At 46.8% G+C, this 21,117-nt stretch overlaps 1 protein-coding gene across 2 annotated transcripts in view; it reads left to right on the forward strand.

Annotated features, from left to right (window-relative positions):
• The window catches only part of LOC146833568 (cytochrome P450 2D15-like), a 222,460-nt gene that overhangs the window by 183,392 nt on the left and 17,951 nt on the right, over window positions 1-21,117 (forward strand). For both annotated transcript variants that reach the window (XM_085601421.1, XM_085601422.1), the window contains exon 7: window positions 20,505-20,692. In XM_085601421.1, coding sequence (XP_085457547.1) covers window positions 20,505-20,692 — 188 coding nt within the window. The remainder of the gene's footprint in view (window positions 1-20,504; window positions 20,693-21,117) is intronic.

Below are 21,117 nucleotides of genomic sequence, written 5' to 3' on the forward strand. Positions count from 1 at the left end.
TTCATGTGGGGATTTGGTAACTACTTTTGGGGGTCCCCGGGCAAATGGGTTACTGAGCTCCAATTTTGATAACTGGAGTATTTTACCTCGTGTATCCATTAGCCATCTTACTGTTGGTCCCAAGCTGAGCATTGGATACACCCTTTAGCACTTGACCTTCAGGATAGCGAAGCAGGGCAGTCAATGATTTACTCGGGTGGTTATGGGTTAGAAGCTCAGAACCCACCGGAACACACACTAACACTAGTGAATCAAAGTCCAGCAAGTGCATTTATTTTTATCAGGAAGTTCAAAGTGTAAATCCCTTTCCTATTGTAATTGTCACACGGCTCACATTGTATCACCCTTTTCTATTGTTATTGTTAGCCAATTCATAGTGTAAAACCCTTTCATAATGTATTTGTCAGAGAGTTTACAATGTAACCCCCATCCTTTTGCATTTCTCAGTGTTCATAACAGAAGAACCTAGCAAATGAATTTGTCAGAGAGTTTAGAACGTAAAACTGCAAAACGCTTTCTCCTGTTTTTGTCGCAGGCTTACACCATCCCCTACTAATGTATTTAATATGGGTCTGCATCGGATATGGGTGAAGAAACCACGCCATAGAACCCTGATTCCAGGCCTGCCAAAAGCTAAACGTGAGAAGGTGAACATTCTCATTCTTTCCTTTTTGAATTAGCATCCCTGGCCCGTGCCTCATATCTGAGGAGTAACATAGCTATAGTACCAGAGTACTGGACAGAGGGAATGATCCTCACCCACAGGGGCAGGCTTTGAGCTTTACTCCTCTCCCCACCAGCCTTGAGCAAGCCAAAGAGTGTAATGGGCAATGGACAGGATCAGTTCTTCACTAGTGCAGTTTGCAAAAATAGTACATTTCCATAGGAGCTTTGATCCTCTGCCTCTTTTGGGCACATTGCCTGTTTTTGTCTTTCCTAGGGTGGGTGAGGAATTCCACTCTATGCGCAGTTTGCAGGGTTTTGCCTGCTCTGCGCAGTCTCCAAAAACCCCCAAGAATGGCATGGAGCAGAGTTTTTCCTCTTGTGCTCCTCTTCCCGTTAGTTTGACGAATGAGAAAAATCATATCCTAGACCACCTCCCGGCTCACATTGAGAAACCCGTTGCTCGCATTATGGAAGTAGCCACTCGAGTAGAACATCAACTCGAGTGGCAGAAAGAAGCAGCGCCCTCTTACACTGCGTATTATGCTGTTTGAGCTGACTTTACAGCACGGGACAAAAAAAACAGTGCTAAAATTTAGAGCGCTCTCTGAACTCCGCGGAGTGCAGAGGAGTTTTTTGGGCACTCCGCGAACTCCACCGAGGCCTAGCGGTTTCTGCTCCCTTCATTTTAGGGCTATCAAGGGTAGCATTTATTTATACCACCATTACTCTGGTAATGTTTATAAACAATAGCACTGTTTGTGATCAGATGCTAGAGAACCGAGATGGTTTCCCTCTTGAGAAAGGCTTCGGCCAAGTAAATCCTTTTGGAAGGGGGGAGCATCAGTCACCAAATCTAATAAAGATTTAGTGAACAAGCATTTTGAAAGGAAAGAACTATTGTCAGATCTCGTTCTAATTTGAGAAGAGCAACAAATTGATGTTGGAAACACTCATCAGACTTTGTTGGATTTAGGTTTACCCATTTTAAGTCATCAAGTGCCCCCAAGCCAAACTAAATTCTTCTTCAAACCAAGGCTGTACTCATCACCTCAGCTCTTTTCTCTGGTTAGCGGAGGGTCACAAATGGTGGAGGGGAATACTGGGGGAAATATAGAGTACTGCGGCATGGCCTCTGGTAATGATAGGAGAGAACAGGAGTACGGAGCAGTCCTGGGCTACAGTAAATTAGGTAACAACAGGCTCAGCACAAAACTCTGTTTTCAATTGAGTGATCTCAGCATCTCTAACAGCCTTCATGCTCGATATGATGCTGGTTCTGCAAAAAACACTGCAAGGACTGCTGGAAGTATCCGTGATGAACAACAATATTTTGGATGTCCGAAAACACCAGCTACAGATCATTGCAGGTTAACTCAAACAAATCCGCAATCATGTGCCATCTATAGTAAGACATGTGGGAAGTAATAATCAACATACAGAAACTCTAGCTCCCCCGGTGACGAAAGAGGAAGTCGCTCAGTCTGCTGGAGCACAGAGTGTATTTATCTCTAGGTCTCCTATTTTCATATAGAAGCTTGAAGAGTCAAACAGGCATAGACAATATATACCTCGGGCAAAGAGAGGGGTGAAGGGTGTGGAGAAGTGAAACTATGGGGGAAAAAAGGATGTAGTTAGTGTTAGAGGGAATATTAGATCTGTAAAATCTACAGACTGAGACACTCCTGAGGCGAGAAGCCGGGAGCCGCGCTTTTAGAAAAACTGTTATTTTAGCATTGTATACTGTGTTTTTAGACACTCCTGCACTATTGCATCAACCCCTGGCACCTACCTCAATCCTCGCAGAGCAGCAGTTTGAATCGCCGTTTCCGGCCAAAACGCTCACTTCTGCCGCCATTACCTGTCCGAGGGAGCCACGAGCCACGCCCACCTCTGTTGGCCACGCCCCCCCTCACAGGTATAAATAGAGCGCGCTGATTACTAGCGCTGCACTACAGACTGAGACACTCCTGAGGCGAGAAGCCGGGAGCCGCGCTTTTAGAAAAACTGTTATTTTAGCATTGTATACTGTGTTTTTAGACACTCCTGCACTCTTGCATCAACCCCTGGCACCTACCTCAATCCTCGCAGAGGAGCAGCAGTTTGAATCGCAGTTTCCGGCCAAAACGCTCGCTTCTGCCGCCATTACCTGTCCGAGGGAGCCACGAGCCACGCCCACCTCTGTTGGCCACGCCCCCCCTCACAGGTATAAATAGAGCGCGCTGAATACTAGCGCTGCACTACAGACTGAGACACTCCTGAGGCGAGAAGCCGGGAGCCGCGCTTTTAGAAAAACTGTTATTTTAGCATTGTATACTGTGTTTTTAGACACTCCTGCACTATTGCATCAACCCCTGGCACCTACCTCAATCCTCGCAGAGCAGCAGTTTGAATCGCCGTTTCCGCCCAAAACGCTCGCTTCTGCCGCCATTACCTGTCCGAGGGAGCCACGAGCCACGCCCACCTCTGTTGGCCACGCCCCCCCCTCCGACGCCCAGAACACTCACTATAAAGCATGAACCCCTGCCGGAAGCGCAGCGGACGAGCGCAGCGGGCGCGACGATGGCGCGCCGAAGGCACGCTTAAGGCAAGCTCGTCTGCGCTCGTCCGTGACGAGAACGCGACTAGCGCAGACAACTCTGCTCAAATTGGTTCGCAAACCCCACGTTATACCCGTGAAACCCTGCTCAACCTGCGAGAATTCACACACGAAGGTCAGCTCACCTTTGCTGAGTCCGCTTCTCCACTGCATGACTTCGTACATAAGGGTATGCTCCTGGGAGGCCTTCTGAACGTCAGATCACTGCCAAAGCATGCTAACGAAATTCATCTCCTTATTGAATCTCATCACCTGGATGTCCTCTTCTTAACCGAAACGTGGACTCACGTTGATTGTGACATTGAATTAGCATGGGCATGCCCTCAGGACTTTAAAATTTTGCACCTTCCCAGACCCAAAGGCCGTGGTGGTGGAGTAGGTATTATCTACAGAGCCTCCTGGCATATTAACACCATAGATATGGACTCAGTCCCTGGGACCGATACTCTCGGCCTCTCCATAAACTGCCACTCCGGAGATATTTTCACGGCCATTATCTGCTATCGCCCTCCAGGGACTTTCACCTCCCAACAACAGCAAGCGCTACTCACCATTTTTACAAACATGGCAACCTCTCACAAAAAACTATTCATCCTAGGGGACTTCAACCTCTGGCCAAACGGTAGTCTAGACACTGGTCTAGAAAACCTCCTGCTCTCTTGCGAAAGCGTGGGACTCTACCAACTGGTTAAGCAACCTACCCACTCAGCAGGTCATCGACTTGACCTCATATTTTCCAGTTCTGAACTAATACACCTGAATGATATTCTGCCCATGAGCTGGACAGATCGTGCCCATATTAAATTCTACATCACCAGCACAAAAACTAGAACGCCGAATTATAGCGCCCTACCAGAACTTATGTACAGAGACTGGAAAGCTCTAGAAAAACTGAGTTCTACTACAGTCGTCTTTAACGTGGAAGACAGCTTCTCCCCTATCAACTCGGTTGAAGACAACTACAGAGCCCTCTGCATGAGGATATTATCCACTACGGACTCCTTAGCTCCCTTAAAAAGATGCAAACCTAAAGGCAGAGCATCTGCCCCATGGTACAATGACTCCCTGAAAACCCTCAAATTAGCCTGTAAGCAGGCTGAGAGGAAGTGGAGACTAGGCTACTGCGACACAAATAAAATCATCTGGAAAAACAAACTCCTGGAATATAAATCTGCCATCGCTGAGAGCAAATCCTCCTACTATTGCTCCACCATAGTCAATGCCACAAATAGCTCCAAAAGCATCTTTCAGATCCTTGACAACCTTATCCACCCGGACTGTGCCAAAAAAACCATCCCCCCCACACAGATCCTCTGTGATAATCTCGCCCAGTTCTTTAAGGACAAAATTGAGACCATCATCCACAATTTTATCACCTCCCCTTCACATGATAATCTCAACCCCCCCGGGGCAGCTTTGATCCACCTTGACCCTAGCCCTGGACTCCTACCCAGGGAATGTCTGCAGACTTTTCCCTCTATCTCGGAAGCAGACTTCGAGAGAATGGCACACGGAATCTCCTCTGGGTCCCCCCTCGACCCGCTGCCACCAAAAACATGGAAAGCGTGTGGACCCGATCTCTTCCGCACCCTCTGCAGGATCTGCAACCAATCTCTATCTTGTGGATTTGTCCCTACCCCCTGGAAACAAGCACTCATCACGCCGCTGCTAAAGAAACCCTCACTGAACCCTGAGTGTTTATCTAACTTTCGGCCTATATCGCTCCTACCCTTTCCGGCGAAAGTCGTGGAACGCTGGGTTAGCGCCTGTCTATCCACTCATTTAGAGCAGAACCACATTCTGGACGACTTCCAATTCGGATTTCGCCCAGTTCATGGTACCGAAACGGCTGTGCTTACAGCCATGGAAGAACTTCGTATGCGTGCAGACAGGGGCCACGCAGTGGCATTGATCTTATTGGACCTGTCTGCCGCATTCGATACGGTCAACCATGTCATTCTGCTAAAAAGGCTTAGAGAGGCAGGGGTCGACGGCACCGCCCTGCTCTGGTTCCACTCATACTTGCGAGCTAGGAAACAGGCGGTGTCTCTCCCCCCTTTTCAATCCGCCTTTTTCCCAGTACCTCACGGGGTGCCCCAGGGTTCATCCATTAGCCCGATTCTTTTTAACGTTTATTTGACACCACTAATCACTCTGATTAAATCCTACAAACTGAAAACTATAAATTACGCGGATGACACCCAGCTCATCCTCTCCTGGAAGGGGGAAGACTCAACTCCCATGGAATCTTTCCACGACTGCTTAAAAGACACAGCCGGTTGGCTGCACAATAACTCCCTTCAATTTAACTCCTCCAAGACCGAGGTACTGTTCTGCATGGGGAGCCGGATTCCTCGCCCATTCCCCACGGATTTCTGGCCCCCGGAAACTCCAGAAAAACCACAGCCGGTCACCAGTGTTCGTAATCTGGGTGTTATGCTTAACAATAAACTCAGCATGGAAACGCAGGTAACTAAAACTGTCTCCACCTGCTCGGCCCTACTGCGTTCTTTACGCAAAATCTTGCCACTACTCCCCGCACAGGCTCGAGCACTAATAGTCAGGTGCACCATCCTTAGTCGCCTTGACTATTGTAATGCACTTCTGCTCGAGTCTCCAGCTGTGCTACCGGACAGACTCCAAAGAGTCCAGTCGGCCGCAGCCAAACTAGCACTCGGATGGACCAGAAGATCCTCGGCCACAGCAGCTTTAGCCGAACTACACTGGCTCCCTTTAAAACAGCGAATAGCCTTTAAAGCACTACATGGAATTGGCCCCAGATCCCTACAAAAAATGTTTTCCTGGTACACCCCCACCAGAACTCTCCGATCCGCCTCAGCCGGCCTTGTGAGAGTACCCAGATTCAACAAGGTAAGAATTGGGGGAAGATCTTTCAGAGTGGCCGCTGCTAAACTCTGGAATAGTCTGCCGGTCGACACCCGCCAAATTTCACAGCTCCTTCCTTTCAGAAAGAAGATTAAAACTGGGCTCTTCCCTTAAACCACGCTCCACCACTCCCCAGTCTCCCGTCTATTCTCATCTCTTCTCATTTTAGGAGTAATCTCTCAGCGCCAGGATACCTGCCAGGTGACAGTTGCGCTCTATAAATGTTTTAAATAAATATATAAATAAAAGAACAAATGAAAAGCCCTCTTCCCCAAATATCTCCAATGAGTCTGAAAGCAGGGGGAGATACGAAGGTAAAGGAAAGAGTTTGCTAGGTGGATTGGAGGTGGTCCCACAATCCTGGAGCAGGAAAGCGGGTAGTGCTGGTAATAAGGTGGGTGGAGTGAGTAGGCTGAGTTGAAAGGAATAAAAAGGGGCAAGTACTCAGATACTGGACGTGCTGGGTAGTAGGGATGGACCCCAAGAAGAAGATATTAGAAATAGAAGTAATTTGTGGCTATACTTTGAATCATCCAATCAGGGAAAGGGGGGAAAAGAGTAAGAAAGTTGCGTCCTTTAAATCGGTCCCAGCTATTACTTTCCTTCTCTAAATGTGCCAGCCTAAACGAAATAGGGACAAAAGACCATAAGCAAGTGGGATTCATGCAAAATAGAAAGGGAAATGAGGCCACAAAAGTTCTGATGTATTCAGGGGTGGTAAAATCAACACTAATAAAGGCAGAAAATGAGATGTCAAAGGAAGGGATTAGTTTAGTCCCAGAATCTGTAGTGACCATAGTGGGCAATCATGAAAAATTATTCCTGAGACATCATGCGGAGTGGGACAAAGACAAGTTAGACTAATTGATCAGGCAATTAAGGAAAAGGATTACATTGAAATTACTGTGTCATGTGCTGGGTCCGCTAAAGGTTGTGGAGACGTGAGCCATGAAAATAGATATATGAAGCCTTGGGGAAAGAGGGGTGGTTAAGTGAAATTGATTAGGATGTTGGGCTGTCCCACCGCCTTGGGGATCTTTCATGGAATATTAATGGGTTTAGTACAATATCAAAACAAGAAAGTTTCAAGAAGTTAATACGTCTCCATGAGATTGTGTGTCTGCAAGAAACATGACTTTGCGATGAAACTCCCCTAATCGAAGGTTTTGTTCAGCTAAAAAAGTCTGCTATGAAGAGGCAGCAAGGAAGGCCTGCAGGGGGGATGATTACCTTGATATGCACCAGAATAGCTATGAAGGTGACACCTCCAGAAGTAAAATCCAAATGGTTGGTGGCCTGCAAAATGGAGCTTCAGAACCCATACCTCAAGAATGAGAGCATGATAATAGTGAATGCATACATGAAGGGAAGGATAGGAGTATAGGTCTGAAATCGAAAAGTTGAAGCAAGATGTAGACTACCTATGTGAAAACCACCTTAAAGATACATTGATGCTGATGGGGGGGTTTTAACCAGATATTAAGCCCAAATAAAGTTGATATCTGGTTCAAAGAAATATTAAGCTCATACAATATAAAGGTGGCGAGCTTCCTCAAAACTGAATGGTCAAAATGAGATATGGTATTGGGAAAGTAACTTGCCTCAAGGGGCTTGTTTTGTCTGAATAGTAGGATAGAGGGCAACTATCCAGCACGTCAGACATTTAAGGTTAGTCGGCAATAATGCCCGATCGATTTATAAGGGATTTCCATGTGGTGCTGCAAGAGGGAAGTGATTACTGTCCCCTTAAACTACAATTAGTTAGAGGTAAAAGGAGATTGAAAGATGCGGCAATTCCTGTGCAGATGTAATGCCCAAAGTGTCTCACCTCTAGAATAAAAGATTAATGTATGGAAAAATTTGTTACATTTCAGCAAAATACAATACTGAAGGATGCCCCTGTATAACACCCAGAGTGGTACGAAAACATAATCAGTCAAGTGGTACAGTGCTTCAGGGTAGATTTTAAGGGGAAGGGGACTAGGAATGAGAAGGCTCAGAGCAATCAATGCAAGAGGAATATATGGTTTAATGAGGAATGCCAGAAATTAACGGCGCAGACAGGGAAAGGGAAAAGAAACCTTCATGTAAGATATGTAACGGAAAGTTATAATCCCCTGACGAAGACAAGTATGGTGTATAAAACTCTAATCAGGGACCAGAAAAGAGCCCATGGAGAGCGGTGTTGGGGAAATCTGCTAGAAGCAATAGAAACCAAAACACACACTGAAAAAAGAGGACCAGTCTGTCCTCTGTGTGCGAACTCCGTAAAGACTAAGAGGCATATGTATCAAATACCGTTATTGCGGTTCTCAAATAGCGATTTTTAGGAAATCTCAATTTCAGAATCGCAAAACGGGATGTAATAAAAAATTCGCAAATATTTTGCGATTCCTTGGCATTCCTTAATTGCGATTAGCAAATTGTGAATCACAATTAAGGAATACCTTCCCATTCATGCCTATGGGCTAGGAGGCCCATAGGAATGAATGGGAGGATATTCTCAATTTGAGATTCGCAAAATGATAATGCAATTTTAAGGGTGCCAGGGTGTCAAAAGGGCACCCTGTTGCACCCCTGAAATATGTATGTGTGCACATGTGGCGCGCATACATGCCCTAAGGGCGCTACATGGCACTTTGAAAAATGCAAAAAAGTGCATTTTTCAAAGAAATCGCAAATTACCACCAACTTAAAGTTGGTGGTAATTTGCGATTACTTGAGGCCAAATTGCACTTTTTCTGTGCTTCATACATTGAATTTAAGGAATCGCAAATTGCGATTCCTTAAATGCAATCACAAAATAGTGAATCGTAAATTTTGTGATTCTCTAATTTGCGATGCCCTTTTGGGATGATACATCCCAAAAGCCCTTTTCCCGTTCGCAAACGGGCCGATTCTTAGAATCGGCTCGTTTGCGAACGGGAAAAGGGCTTGATACATATGCCCCTAACTCCTCTGTGTACTGTGCAATTAATATGGAAAACAGCCACATTTGTTTGAAGCAACTGGAAGACTGAAGAAAGACTCTAGTTGTTACATTTATCATCATTATTCTAAGTTTTACACATTTCTTTGTATACACTAATAAGGGAATTGTTTGTCCTCCTGTTAATATTGTGGTTACAATTAATTGTTTTGTTATATATATGCATAGTTATATGTCAATTCGTATCTACACCTCAGGTGCAAGTACAGAGAGTGAAGATTATTATGCTTGTCTATTAGTAAAAATAAATCATTGTCTGTGAAAAAAAGAGAATACATTTGAGTAGTTGCTGTGTAAATTACCTGATGTATAATCTGTTATCACAGTATACCACATTTCTGTTTACATTACTTTATGCCTAGGTATAGTGGGGTCATTAGGGCAAACCCCTAAAGTATGATTCTAACTCTGGGTCGCTTGGCACAGAAAGTAGTCAGGCTTAACTTAGAAGCTAAGTGTAAAGTATTTATGCAGCACACAAACAGTAATAAAGTGAAAAAACAACACAAGAAAAATCCCCAACCTATTTAGAATAACAGAGTAAATATTAATCAATTATTTGACTAAAATCCAATCAGTAGAACTGGAGTAATACATTTTTAGAAATTAAACTGCAATATAGCGCCTAAAGGCGTAAAGTGCCAACTGCAACTATCTGGTCGCGCTGCACTGGGTGAAAGTCAAAAGTTCAAGTTGACCGCAATAGAGAGCAGGTCAGATACAGTCCCAGATAAGTCCAGTTCAGCAGCGGTGCAGGTAACAGCGGTGGGGCCAGAGAAGGGGGTATTTTGAGGGACGATGCAGAGGGAAAATGTATTATTTATTTAATTTCCCCTCGTCATTGTCCCTTGAAATTCCCCCTTAAGCGGCCCCACCGCCCCACTGCTGTTACCTGCATGGACCGCGGCTGGTCCAGTTTAAGGTTTAACTTCTCAAGTTTTGTGCCAAGAGGTCCATTCGAGTTGGAGAGGGTCACGAGTAGCAAGGTGAGCATTGTGGGCAGCAGACGTTGTGGTACGAAGAGCAGACCTGGTGTTAAAGACAGGTGGGATGGAGCTTCGCTTTGGCAATCACCAATGGGCTTTTGATGCTGCTGTGCGAAGAGACCGGCTGGTGGGAGCTCGTGCTGACTTTTGGTGCGAGTGGCACAATTCTGGTGGGAACAGGTGGGTTTGCTGGCATGAAGAGCCCAAAAGATTGAATTCAAGAGCCACGCCAAGGGTTCAGGACCTGAGAGGTAACATGTGGGGGTCAGGAACTCACTGAAGGTAGATCCAGGAGCTATTGGCGAGCTTTTCATGTCCCTGAGACTCAGATCAGGAAGGCAGCAGACTAGCCCTTTGAGTTACTCTGGGTTCCTGGGTTCAAGATGGTTTGCAAGTCCAGTCCTTCTTCCCCAGGTGAGAGGCCATCAGTCAGCAGGTCCTTTAGAGCAGCAGTTCAACAGAGTAGCAGTCCTTGTAGCAGCACAGCAGGCCTTCTTTCTGGCAAGGTATACACAAGTCCGGAAGTGTACTGAAGAGTTGATGTCTGAGGTCCTTCTTTTGTAATCTGGAGCCCTTGTTCTGAAAGCTTCTAGACAGTGGCTTAGAAGTGTGTGGAATGTCCTGCCTTCCCTGGCTTCAAGCTGACTGAAGTGAAAATGCAGGGTTATTAGGCCTTTTGTGTGAAGGGAGACCACTTGCTATTCAGGTGTAAGTGGGGCTGTGCTCAGCTCCGCCACCTGATCCTGTCAGCAAATGGCCTATTTAGGCACACCTAATCCTCTATTGTGTGACAGTCTGGGATTAATTCACAAAGTCTGTCAGTCACACCCAGTCATGTGACCCAAAGCCGGCTATAGGCACATAATGGCTAGGGCAGAAAAATGCCAACTTTATAAAAGTATGCAAAAGAAACAATTGCAAATGCCATATGCAAATCAGTCTTGGCCCTGCTCCTTGTGAGAACAGTCCAGCCCGAACTGCCAAGCCAGGTCCTCCCTGGACCGGAAAAAAGCATTCTGGGACCGGTTTCAGGGCATCACCCTTCATCAGCTAGGCTAGCTTGAATCCAGTGGTGTAGTTAGCACGGGACCCACGTCTTGGCATACCTTTCCCACTTAGGGCAACATATGCAAAAGAAACAATTGATGGACGGAATGGTGGACAATGCAAACATTCACCCCCAGTCACAAGGATCTGGGTTAAATCCATCATTCTTTTGCTGACCACAACACCCCAGTTTGGACCCAGCCGTATGCAAATCAGTCTTGGCCCTGTTACTTGTGGGAACAGTCCAGCCCGATCTGCCAAGCCAGGTCCTCCTTGGACCAGAAAAAAGCATCCTGGGACCGGTTTCAGGGCATCACCATTCATCAGACAGGCTTGCTAGAATCCAGTGGTGTAGTTGTACTGGGGTGAATGTATGACATTGTTCTGCATTCTGTCCATCAATTGATCTTTTTGCATTTGTCACCCTGAGTGGGACGGGTATGCCCAGATGTGGGTCCCCTGCTCTCCATGCAACTGGAGTCAAGCTATCCTGGCTGATGAGGGCTGAAAGCCCAAAACCGGTCCTAGGATGCTTGTTTCCAGTTCAGGGAGGACCTGGCCTGGCAGTTCGGGCTGGACTGTTCCCATTGGGTGCAGGGTCAAGACTGATTTGCATATGGCTGGGTGCAAACTGGAATGGCATGGTGAGCAAACAAATGATGGATTTAGGCCCATATCTTTGTACTGGGGTGAATGTATGACATTGTTCTGCATTCTGTCCCTCAATTGTTCTTTTAACTTTATAAAAGTGCCATTTTTAAAATTGTGATAAAAACCCCGGCTTTACCATTAAATAGGGCTCTTCACAACCATTCCAAAGACACCAAACTTGGGATAGCCACCTGCTTCCAATTGGAAATTACAGCTTTTAATTTAATAAAGAATCCCCAATGTTATCCTATGTGAGGGGAAGGCCTCACAGTAGCGAAGAACCAATTTAGGAGTTTTCCACTACCTGGACATGTAAAACGTAAAAGTACATGTCCAACCTTTTAATTAAACAGCCCCCAGCCCTTTGGGCTACCTAGGACCTACCTTAGGGGTGACTTATATGGAATAAAAGTGGATCTTCAGGCTTGGCAAAGGGTTTTAAATCCCGAATCGCCATGGCAGTTGAAATCTGCACTCAGGGTACAGTGGCAGACCTGGGACATGTTTTAAGGTGCTACTTAGCGGGTGACACACTAAGTGCTGCAGATCTTCTAGTAGTATTTAATGTACAGGCCCTGAGTATATGGTATACCACTTGACAAGGAATGTATAAGTAAATTAAACATGATAAATAGGTGTATGCAAATCAAACCATGTTTCGGGGGCTGAGCACAAGCACTTTAGCACTGGTTAGCAGTGGTATGGTGCACACAGTCCAAAAGCCAAAAAAAGCAATAGTCCAGCAAAATTTGAAGGCAGTAGGCAAAAGGTTTGGGAGAAGAGCACCCTCAGGCTAACAGGTCTAACATAGGACCAAGCAAAATGTTACTTATGCGTGCAAAATTCTCAAATTATGGGTTATATGAAATGTCCAGAATTTCACAAAATGTCATTTTGTTTCATTTATTGTAGATGTGAGACTGCTTTGAACAGAAAATGTCATGTCAATAGACATATTTTACTCTAACTTGTCTCCTGTCTGGGCTTTGTGTGTTTTTTTTAAAGGGAGGTTTCCCTTGCATGAAAATTTCATAAGAGATAATGCCAAGCCATATACATAATTTCACATAATTGTGCATACATTTTGTGGAATTCCAGGAAATGTTGCCAAAATAAATGTACACAATTGCGCATGTAACTTTTTTATTAGTTTTTATGATTCTTTTGACTAGCAATTTTAAACATACCCAATACCACCTAACTCAAGAGTCATGAAAAAGACATTTAGGGGCTCATTATTATGTCGGTCAGAATTGCCTCTAACCAACACCGTCTCAAACCGCCTGATTACGATGCGATTCCCACTATTCTCTATAGGAGCTTGTGTCACGGCTGTAAACTGGCTGTAATACAGGCTCCTATAGAGAAATGGAGGGGGGAGAGTAAAACTCTGCACCCTGTGGCTGGCACCCCATAGTGCCTGCCACACAGTGCAGGGTTCTACAGGTACCCTAGCTACTCCCTTGACCACCGCGTATACCGCGGAGGTAAGCGGGCCCCAGGGCCCCCCAAAGCCACTTTCCAACATTCTTTCCATGTCGGAAAGGCTGGCACAGTAAGGCTGTGGGAAACCAACATCGTAATCTCGACGGTGGAAACGCCGTCCATAGTGAATTACGGTGCAGTTCCGAAAGGCTGGAATCGTGTCGGAATGACCGGCCAGTTATGTTTCGATCTCCGACATCGTAATTGGTCAGTTGAACTGCAAATTGACCGTGTCGGTTGGAAAGACTCCGGCCACGGTTGCAAAGCTTCCAACTAGCCATCGGGGGCTTTCCGTCCAACATCTTAATCGGCCCCTTAGTAACTTTTAATGCATATTAAATAAAAAAGAAACATTTTTCTTTAGATGGGTTTTTAAATACATATGGGGAGACGCATCGTAGCAGTGGGGTCCAGTGCACAGGTTTAAGGCAAAGACTACCTGACCCAGGAGCCTGCGGGTCACGACGGCACCAGAGGACACGCCCCCTGACACCGGGGCACGGATAAAAACTCCTCGCGCCTCCCGCTTCTCGGGAGGCGCATCGTAGCAGTGGGGTCCAGTGCACAGGTTTAGGGCAAAGACTACCTGACCCAGGAGCCTGCGGGTCACGACGGCACCAGAGGACACGCCCCCTGACACCAGGGCACGGATAAAAACTCCTCGCGCCTCCCGCTTCGGGGGAGACGCATCGTAGCAGTGGGGTCCAGTGCACAGGTTTAAGGCAAAGACTACCTGACCCAGGAGCCTGCGGGTCACGACGGCACCAGAGGACACGCCCCCTGACACCGGGGCACGGATAAAAACTCCTCGCGACTTCCGCTTCGCGGGAGACGCATCATAGCAGTGGGGTCCAGTGCACATGTTTAAGGCAAAGACTACCTGACCCAGGAGCCTGCGGGTCACGACGGCACCAGAGGACATGCCCCCTGACACCGGGGCATGGATAGAAACTCCTCGCGCCTCCCGCTTCGCGGGAGACGCATCGTAGCAGTGGGGTCCAGTGCACAGGTTTAAGGCAAAGACTACCTGACCCAGGAGCCTGCAGGTCACGACGGCACCAGAGGACACGCCCCCTGACACCGGGGCACGGATAAAAACTCCTCGCGCCTCCCGCTTCGCGGGAGACGCAGCGTAGCAGTGGGGTCCAGTGCACAGGTTTTAGGCAAAGACTACCTGACCCAGGAGCCTGCAGGTCACGACGGCACCAGAGGACACGCCCCCTGACACCGGGGCACGGATAAAAACTCCTAGCACCTCCCGCATCGCGGGACGCGCACAGGCGTGCGCAGGGCTAAGCCCGGGCGAAGGGCGGGCCGTTTGAGGCCGTTAGAGGTCGGTATAGGTCGGGTCGGGCCATCCCCCTGAGAAGTGCTGCAAGCCTCAGGTACTGTCATCTCCCTCTAGCATTACGAGGCTGTCGGTGTTCCATCAGACTGTGTATATATTGTTGGCCTCTACTTTTGTATTGTAATTTGTAATCGACCTTATCGCTTTATCTGGATCCTGTGCCTCTTCCGTGCACAACTAACTGGGTTATTGAGGATGGGCAAGAGGAAGAGCACAGAGGGAGGGTTGGTGGCCAGCAGTAAACGGGGGAAAAAGGCTAAGAACATTACTCATTCTGCTATGAACTGTGTCCTGTCCAGAATTGAGGAAATAGTTAATGACTGTGAGGTGACCCTAGGAAGTGGGAGTCTGGATGTCACCACCCAAGGGGCCCGTAAGGAGTCAAAGCTCGCCCCCAAGAGTGTTAAAAAGGTGATCCCTGCTATGTTTTCCAACTCACAGCACTGCTCTAATGCGCACGGCTTACCTACTACCCCGCCAAGGATTCCTGACGAGCCCCCAGCCCTTGTAGTACAGACCGCCTTAATCCACCAGGCCACTGCTTTAGATTCACACACTTCTGAGCCTCTTCTCAACCCAGTTCTTTGTTCCAATAGGTTCTCTGTTCTTGACCGCACAACGATGAATCCAGCCCTCCATCTGATAGGGTCCCTCCTTCTCCTTTGACTCCAGCCAGGCCTCCTACCGAATCCCTGGAAGCCCTGCAGGCCAGGATTTCAAGGCTGGAAGAATTGGTTGCAGCTCTTAATAATAAGGTGACTAGCCTCATTTTAGACCGTGGCTCACATCCGACTGTACCTGCGCAAGCCCCACTCTCTGGGCCTTTACCCACTCTGAAGACAAGCAATCTAGCCCCCCACACTCATTCTTGTCCCTTGGCAATCCATTCTTTAGTAGCACCACAAAATAGGGCCTTAGGAGTGCGAAACAACAAGTCACCCCCCACTATTAGGTCCTTTGCTGACGTTACACGCAATTTGGTGTCTAACAGAGCGTCCAATGCTTCTCCCCAGGTTAGGATAGGTAGCAACGCAACCCCCCCAGCCACTAGGGGTGGGTTTGGGTCACCCCGATTTTTGGCGCCCAAGGGTTCGGGGCAACATCAACTTCTTGCAAAACCTTTGGTCTATATGATGTATGTCCCGAAAACGAGCAACCCTGGTGGTTTTGAAAGCAGTGAGTCTCTGCACAATAAAGCTATCCACTGGTTGAGGCACACTAGAGGCTGCAGATCAATTATTAGAGATGACATCTTGAGGCGCGGCGGCTATCTAGAGTGGACTCACCTGTGGACTGTGTGGAAATTGAGGTTAGTGACTTAGCTCTAGCTGAAAACTTAATATTGCTGGAATATAGGACACTCCGCACACTCCTCCATTCAAATTCGCAGTTCCCCGGTCTGGCCCCAGTTTAGCGACCGGGTGGATTCAGGCCTTGGACAGGTGGACTGACTACCCAGGTTCCATGTAAATACTTCTTTACTTTCCCCAGAAAGCCCTCCATTAGAGGGCACACGACCGCTTCCCATCCTCCCTCGGGACCCTACTGTGGCTACCCCAGCTGTTTACGCAACTCTAAGTGAAGTTCTAGGGGAGGCCATATCAGGGGATCCATAACAAGTAGGGATGGAGCGATAGTCCCCCTATCAACCTCGCGCTCAATAAGAGTTATCCAGTTTTTGTCCTGGAACATTGCCAGCCTAAAAAGGAACCTCACCGATCCTGTGTGGAACGATTTTATCAGTAAATTTGATGTTATCCTTCTCCAGGAAACTTGGTGTTTGGAACCCATCTATAGATCTGGGTTCACTACTTATTTTGTTCCGGCAATTAGTTCTCCTAGAGGGCGTCCATCGGGAGGTCTTCTAATCTGGGTGAATATAGAGTTGAATTGGCCAGTCAAGAACAATGTCAGCCCATCCCACGATATCCTCCACCTATCAGTTGGAGGGCCTGAATTCCATCACGGCCTTGAAATTTTCAACTTATATGCTAGAGGATCATCAGGAGCGCAAGAGAGTCCTACGTTGTCTTTCCTTGAGTCCCAGCTTTCTGCCCTCACTTCCACCTCGGGTGTTGTAGTAGCTGGTGACTTCAACTGCACCTTCGAGCCCCTTGGTGATGATGACATCTTAGGTACAGAGACGGCCGATCCTAAGCAAGGAATTCCTCTGCTTGGTCTTTTGCCACTTAAAAAATGGTCAAAAAGGGCTGTTCAAATTACTGCCATAACCTTGGAGTTTAACCTAAGGGCGACAAATGGCAGATCTCGCTCCGATACCAAAGGAGCACCCACATTTACTAGAACTAGGGTCCCTTCGCGCCTAGACTATATCTTGCTGGAAGTTGAGTTGTGGCCGGATCTCATCGACATGGAAGTCTTGCCTAGGCAGGAGAGCGACCACAACCCACTAACCATGCAACTTAGGCGCGAAATGATCACTACGTCCATTGCGCCCAACGGAGCCCAGTTTCACTGGTCCAGAGAGGTTGTTCCATCTAACTGCAGTAGAAGACTCAAGTGGTCCAAAGTTGCCAAGCGAGAGATAGATTTGGACAGGATAAAAGACATTGTGGTAGAAAGCACTGGTCTGTTGGAAGCCGCCCTGGTCCGCCCTCCCAGCAGTACATCTCTTAGTAGCTTTGAAGAGATATATCTTGAGACCATTAATAAGGTGGTGAAGTTTTTTGTAACAAATTCCAATGGCGATTGCAAGCCACCCCGATTAAATACGGGAAACTTGTGGTTTTCGGCCGACAGTAGGGCAAGAAGGCAGGAACTTGCTAGGGCTCTAAAATTAAGGGATCAGCACTCCATTGTCTGTGCTCGAAAATCCTATTACAACGCCATAAAAAAAGCTAAGAGACTCTGGGAAGAGGACCACTGGCAGGATCTCAAATCGGCAGCACGATGCAAAGATCAGACCCTGTTTTGGGACCTCATAAACATTAGCGCAAGGGGTGGGGCTGATCCAATTCCGAATCATATAACTGGGCACCAGTGGTTTGAACATTTCTCTGGTCTATACTCATTGGGGGAAGATTCTCTACTGTCGACTGAGGGCCCAACCCGGGAGCCTACTGCCTCCCCAGGGGGGGGGGCTGATTTTAGCCTTAGTGAGATCCACTTGGCTTTAAAAATGATAGCTCCGGGTAAGGCAGCTGGACCCGATGGCCTCCCCGGGGACCTTCTTCTCCATGACAGAAAGCCCTGGGCCAAGTTTATTTTATTAACCCTGAACAATATCGCAATGGGTTACTCTGTACCAGACTCCTGGAAGGGGGCAGAGGTGGTGGCTATTTATAAAAAAGGTGATAGAGAGGACCCTGCCAACTACAGGCCTATCAGCCTGATTGATGTGATCCAAAAAGTGGTTGGCAGGGTCCTCCTAACCAGGATTAGGGCCTCGACAGGATCGATGAAGCTGGCATCTTGTCACATTTCCAGGCAGGTTTCAGGCAGGGAGTGGGAACCATTGACCAGGTTTTTCGATTTTGTACCATATATTGGAAATCTGTGACCATCGAAAAGGGCCGCCTCTACTTGGCGTTTATCGATCTCAAGACAGCTTTTGACTTGGTACCTCGTCCAAAGCTGTGGCAAGTTTTGGCTGATCTTGGCATCCCCCCCCCTTATTCTGGACCTTCTTATACGGCTCCATGAAGACAATTTTGCAAGAGTCAGGTGGGGCCTTCAGGGTCAGATGACCGAGAGAATAGCAGTAGGGAGAGGGTTCCGACAGGGCTGTGTTTTGGCGCCGACCCTATTTTCCCTCTTTATTAATGGGGTGGTTGACCATTTGAGGGTTGATGGGGTCGACGCGCCAACCCTGAACGGGGAAAAAACACCCTCCCTGCTGTTCGCAGACGACACGCTGCTGATCTCCAAGAGCCCTATGGGCCTCCAAAAACTCCTGACCCACTTCACCGACTTTTGCAATATTAGGGCCTTAAAATTTACACCGCCAAGACCAAGTTAATGGCCATGTCCCCTTCCAAGAGCTTTAAGAATAACATCAGGGTGGACAATTCTAATTTAGAGCTGGTCACAGCCTTTGACTATCTTGGTGTGAGGGTCAACAATAAGCTCAATTGGGCCCCACACCTCTGTAAAATGCTCCTGTGCCATAAACGCACAGCAGGAGCCATAGCGAGACATCAGAGGCTGTCTTACAGCCGCCCAATTGCTGCAGCTACAGAGGTCTACCAGGGGAAGGCTTTATCTGCATCCCTCTATGGGGCGGAACTATGGGGATTCGACAATCTCACAGACTTGACCAAATCGGAAAACACATTTTTTAGAGACATAGTTTCGCTCCCTCAGTCCACTCCCTTAGCCCCCCTCCGCTGCGACCTTGGCAGACATCCCATAAGCGACGAGCCCTCTACTATACTGGGTTAGGCTAAGAAGGTCCCCGGACCTAGGCCAGTACGCATCTGCCCTGGACAATACTCTTCTACTTGGTGCTCGCTTTAAGATTTCCTGGGTATCTAATTTATACAAATTGGTGGCAGCGTTAGGTCTGTGCGAGATCTGGGATGAACCAGAGCCCCCCCTTCAAAGCTATTGTAAAAAATTTTTACTGGGCCTGGGTTAATGCTGCTACTCTGAGGTCCCAAAGAGGTATTCTTAGTGAGAAATTCCTAGATATCAAACCTATACCCAGACTGGAGGCCTTTTTGGACCTGATTGAGTCCCCAAGCGATAGGTCACTATACCTCAAGCTTAGATACGGCACTCTACCACTACACGAGTTCCAGACAGGGTGGAGTGGTAAGCAGGGTGCTGCTAAGGGCTGCCCGGGATGTGCTTCCCCTACGGAATCTATTGCCCACTTTTTGTTTGCTTGTCGGGCCTACAGCCAGGTTAGATCTAGATGGCTGAAACCCATTTGCTTAAACTTGGGCTGCAGGTCAGCCAGGGTGGCCCTGCGCATTCTAACCTATGAGACGGCAGTCCCTAGTGTCATCTGCGGGACTGCCAAGTTCTTGGGGGGGGGCCTGGAGGATTAGACAGAGGCTACTCAAGAAGTGCCAGCCTTTGTGCCCAGTCCAAACGTCCACTGACACAGCCTTAGCCCTTAGCACTACCTGAATTAGTCTATTGCTGCTGTATTTGCCTCCTTTTTATATTGCACTGATTGTAGATTACCTCTCTCTTTGGAGCTTACGAACTATTTTGATACAGATATTGTTAAAACTTCTTCTCGTTTTTATCTATTTTAACCATTGTTTTTATCATGTTTTATACTTTTATGATATTTTATATATCGAATAAAGTTTTTTGACTGACTGACTGAACTACATATGTAAAATACATTATACCTTATTTTACCATATTAAATTAATTACATATGTAATTCAAGATTAAGTTAATAGTACTGGTGCATTTCTTTAATATGCATTCCACATTTAAAATAATTACACAAAATAATTGATATTAAATTTAACATGAAAATATATACATCTTTTACTTTTAATAACCTTTGAAACTTTCCCTATAGTTTACTTTGGGGATATCTCGGCCCCTATGTTGTGGGTAATCCCAACTAGTTGTAACTTTATGGACGTATTTCACATTTTTAATGACTCCATCCCCATTTCGGGGGTTGGGGACATGTAAGTCTACACGTTTTAGCAACTTGTAAATGGTAACACTTGTAAATGGTGAATAGCATAAATTTGTATAGCTACTCAAACGAGTAAGAGTACATTTACTTGTACAAATGTTCTAAAATTTCTGTCTAAGGTTATTTGGATAATGATATTCCGACAGCTATTTAAAGGTGAGACCTATTTTATTTACATCTATGAGATCTATTACACTTACATTATCTCCTTCTGTGTCTAGGCAGAGTCCAGGAAGAAATTGATCTAGTAATCGGAAGAGAAAGGCAGCCGACGATGGATGACCGTGCCAATATGCCTTATACCAATGCCGTGCTAAATGAAATTCAACGTTGTGGTGATATTCTTCCACTTTCTGTACCTCACATGACATCAAGGGACACAGAGATTCATGGCTTCTTCATACCAAAGGCATGTCCAGAGTCATTCAGAAGTGTTGTTCATAAAATGTGTGACTGTGTTGCCAATTGCCAAGGTTGAAGATTTATTTTCTTTACAATTATATTATAGTGTTTTTTTTATGGCGTTGCATTATTGGGTATGGGTAGCGCTAAAAGGATACAATATTTTAATAAAGCAAACTGCGAATGTACTCTTGTGCGCAGTTAACTCAAAACCTGCCACTACCTCTTGTGGGAGTCGAAGTCCATTTCATACAAATGCTTCCACTCTAGGGCTCCATTTCTAGGCCCATGCGGTGAGGGCTGGTGATTCCAACCCCAGAGTTACTGATACTGGACTACCAGTAGCTGGGGGGGGGGGGTGCGGGGGAGTTCCCAGTGATTGCAATGTGGACCCTCAGGATTCTTAAAGAAACCTGAAATTACGGGCAGAGA

The sequence above is a fragment of the Triturus cristatus genome, chromosome 4_2 (assembly GCF_964204655.1).
Source record: "Triturus cristatus chromosome 4_2, aTriCri1.1, whole genome shotgun sequence".
Taxonomy (NCBI): Eukaryota; Metazoa; Chordata; class Amphibia; order Caudata; family Salamandridae; genus Triturus; species Triturus cristatus.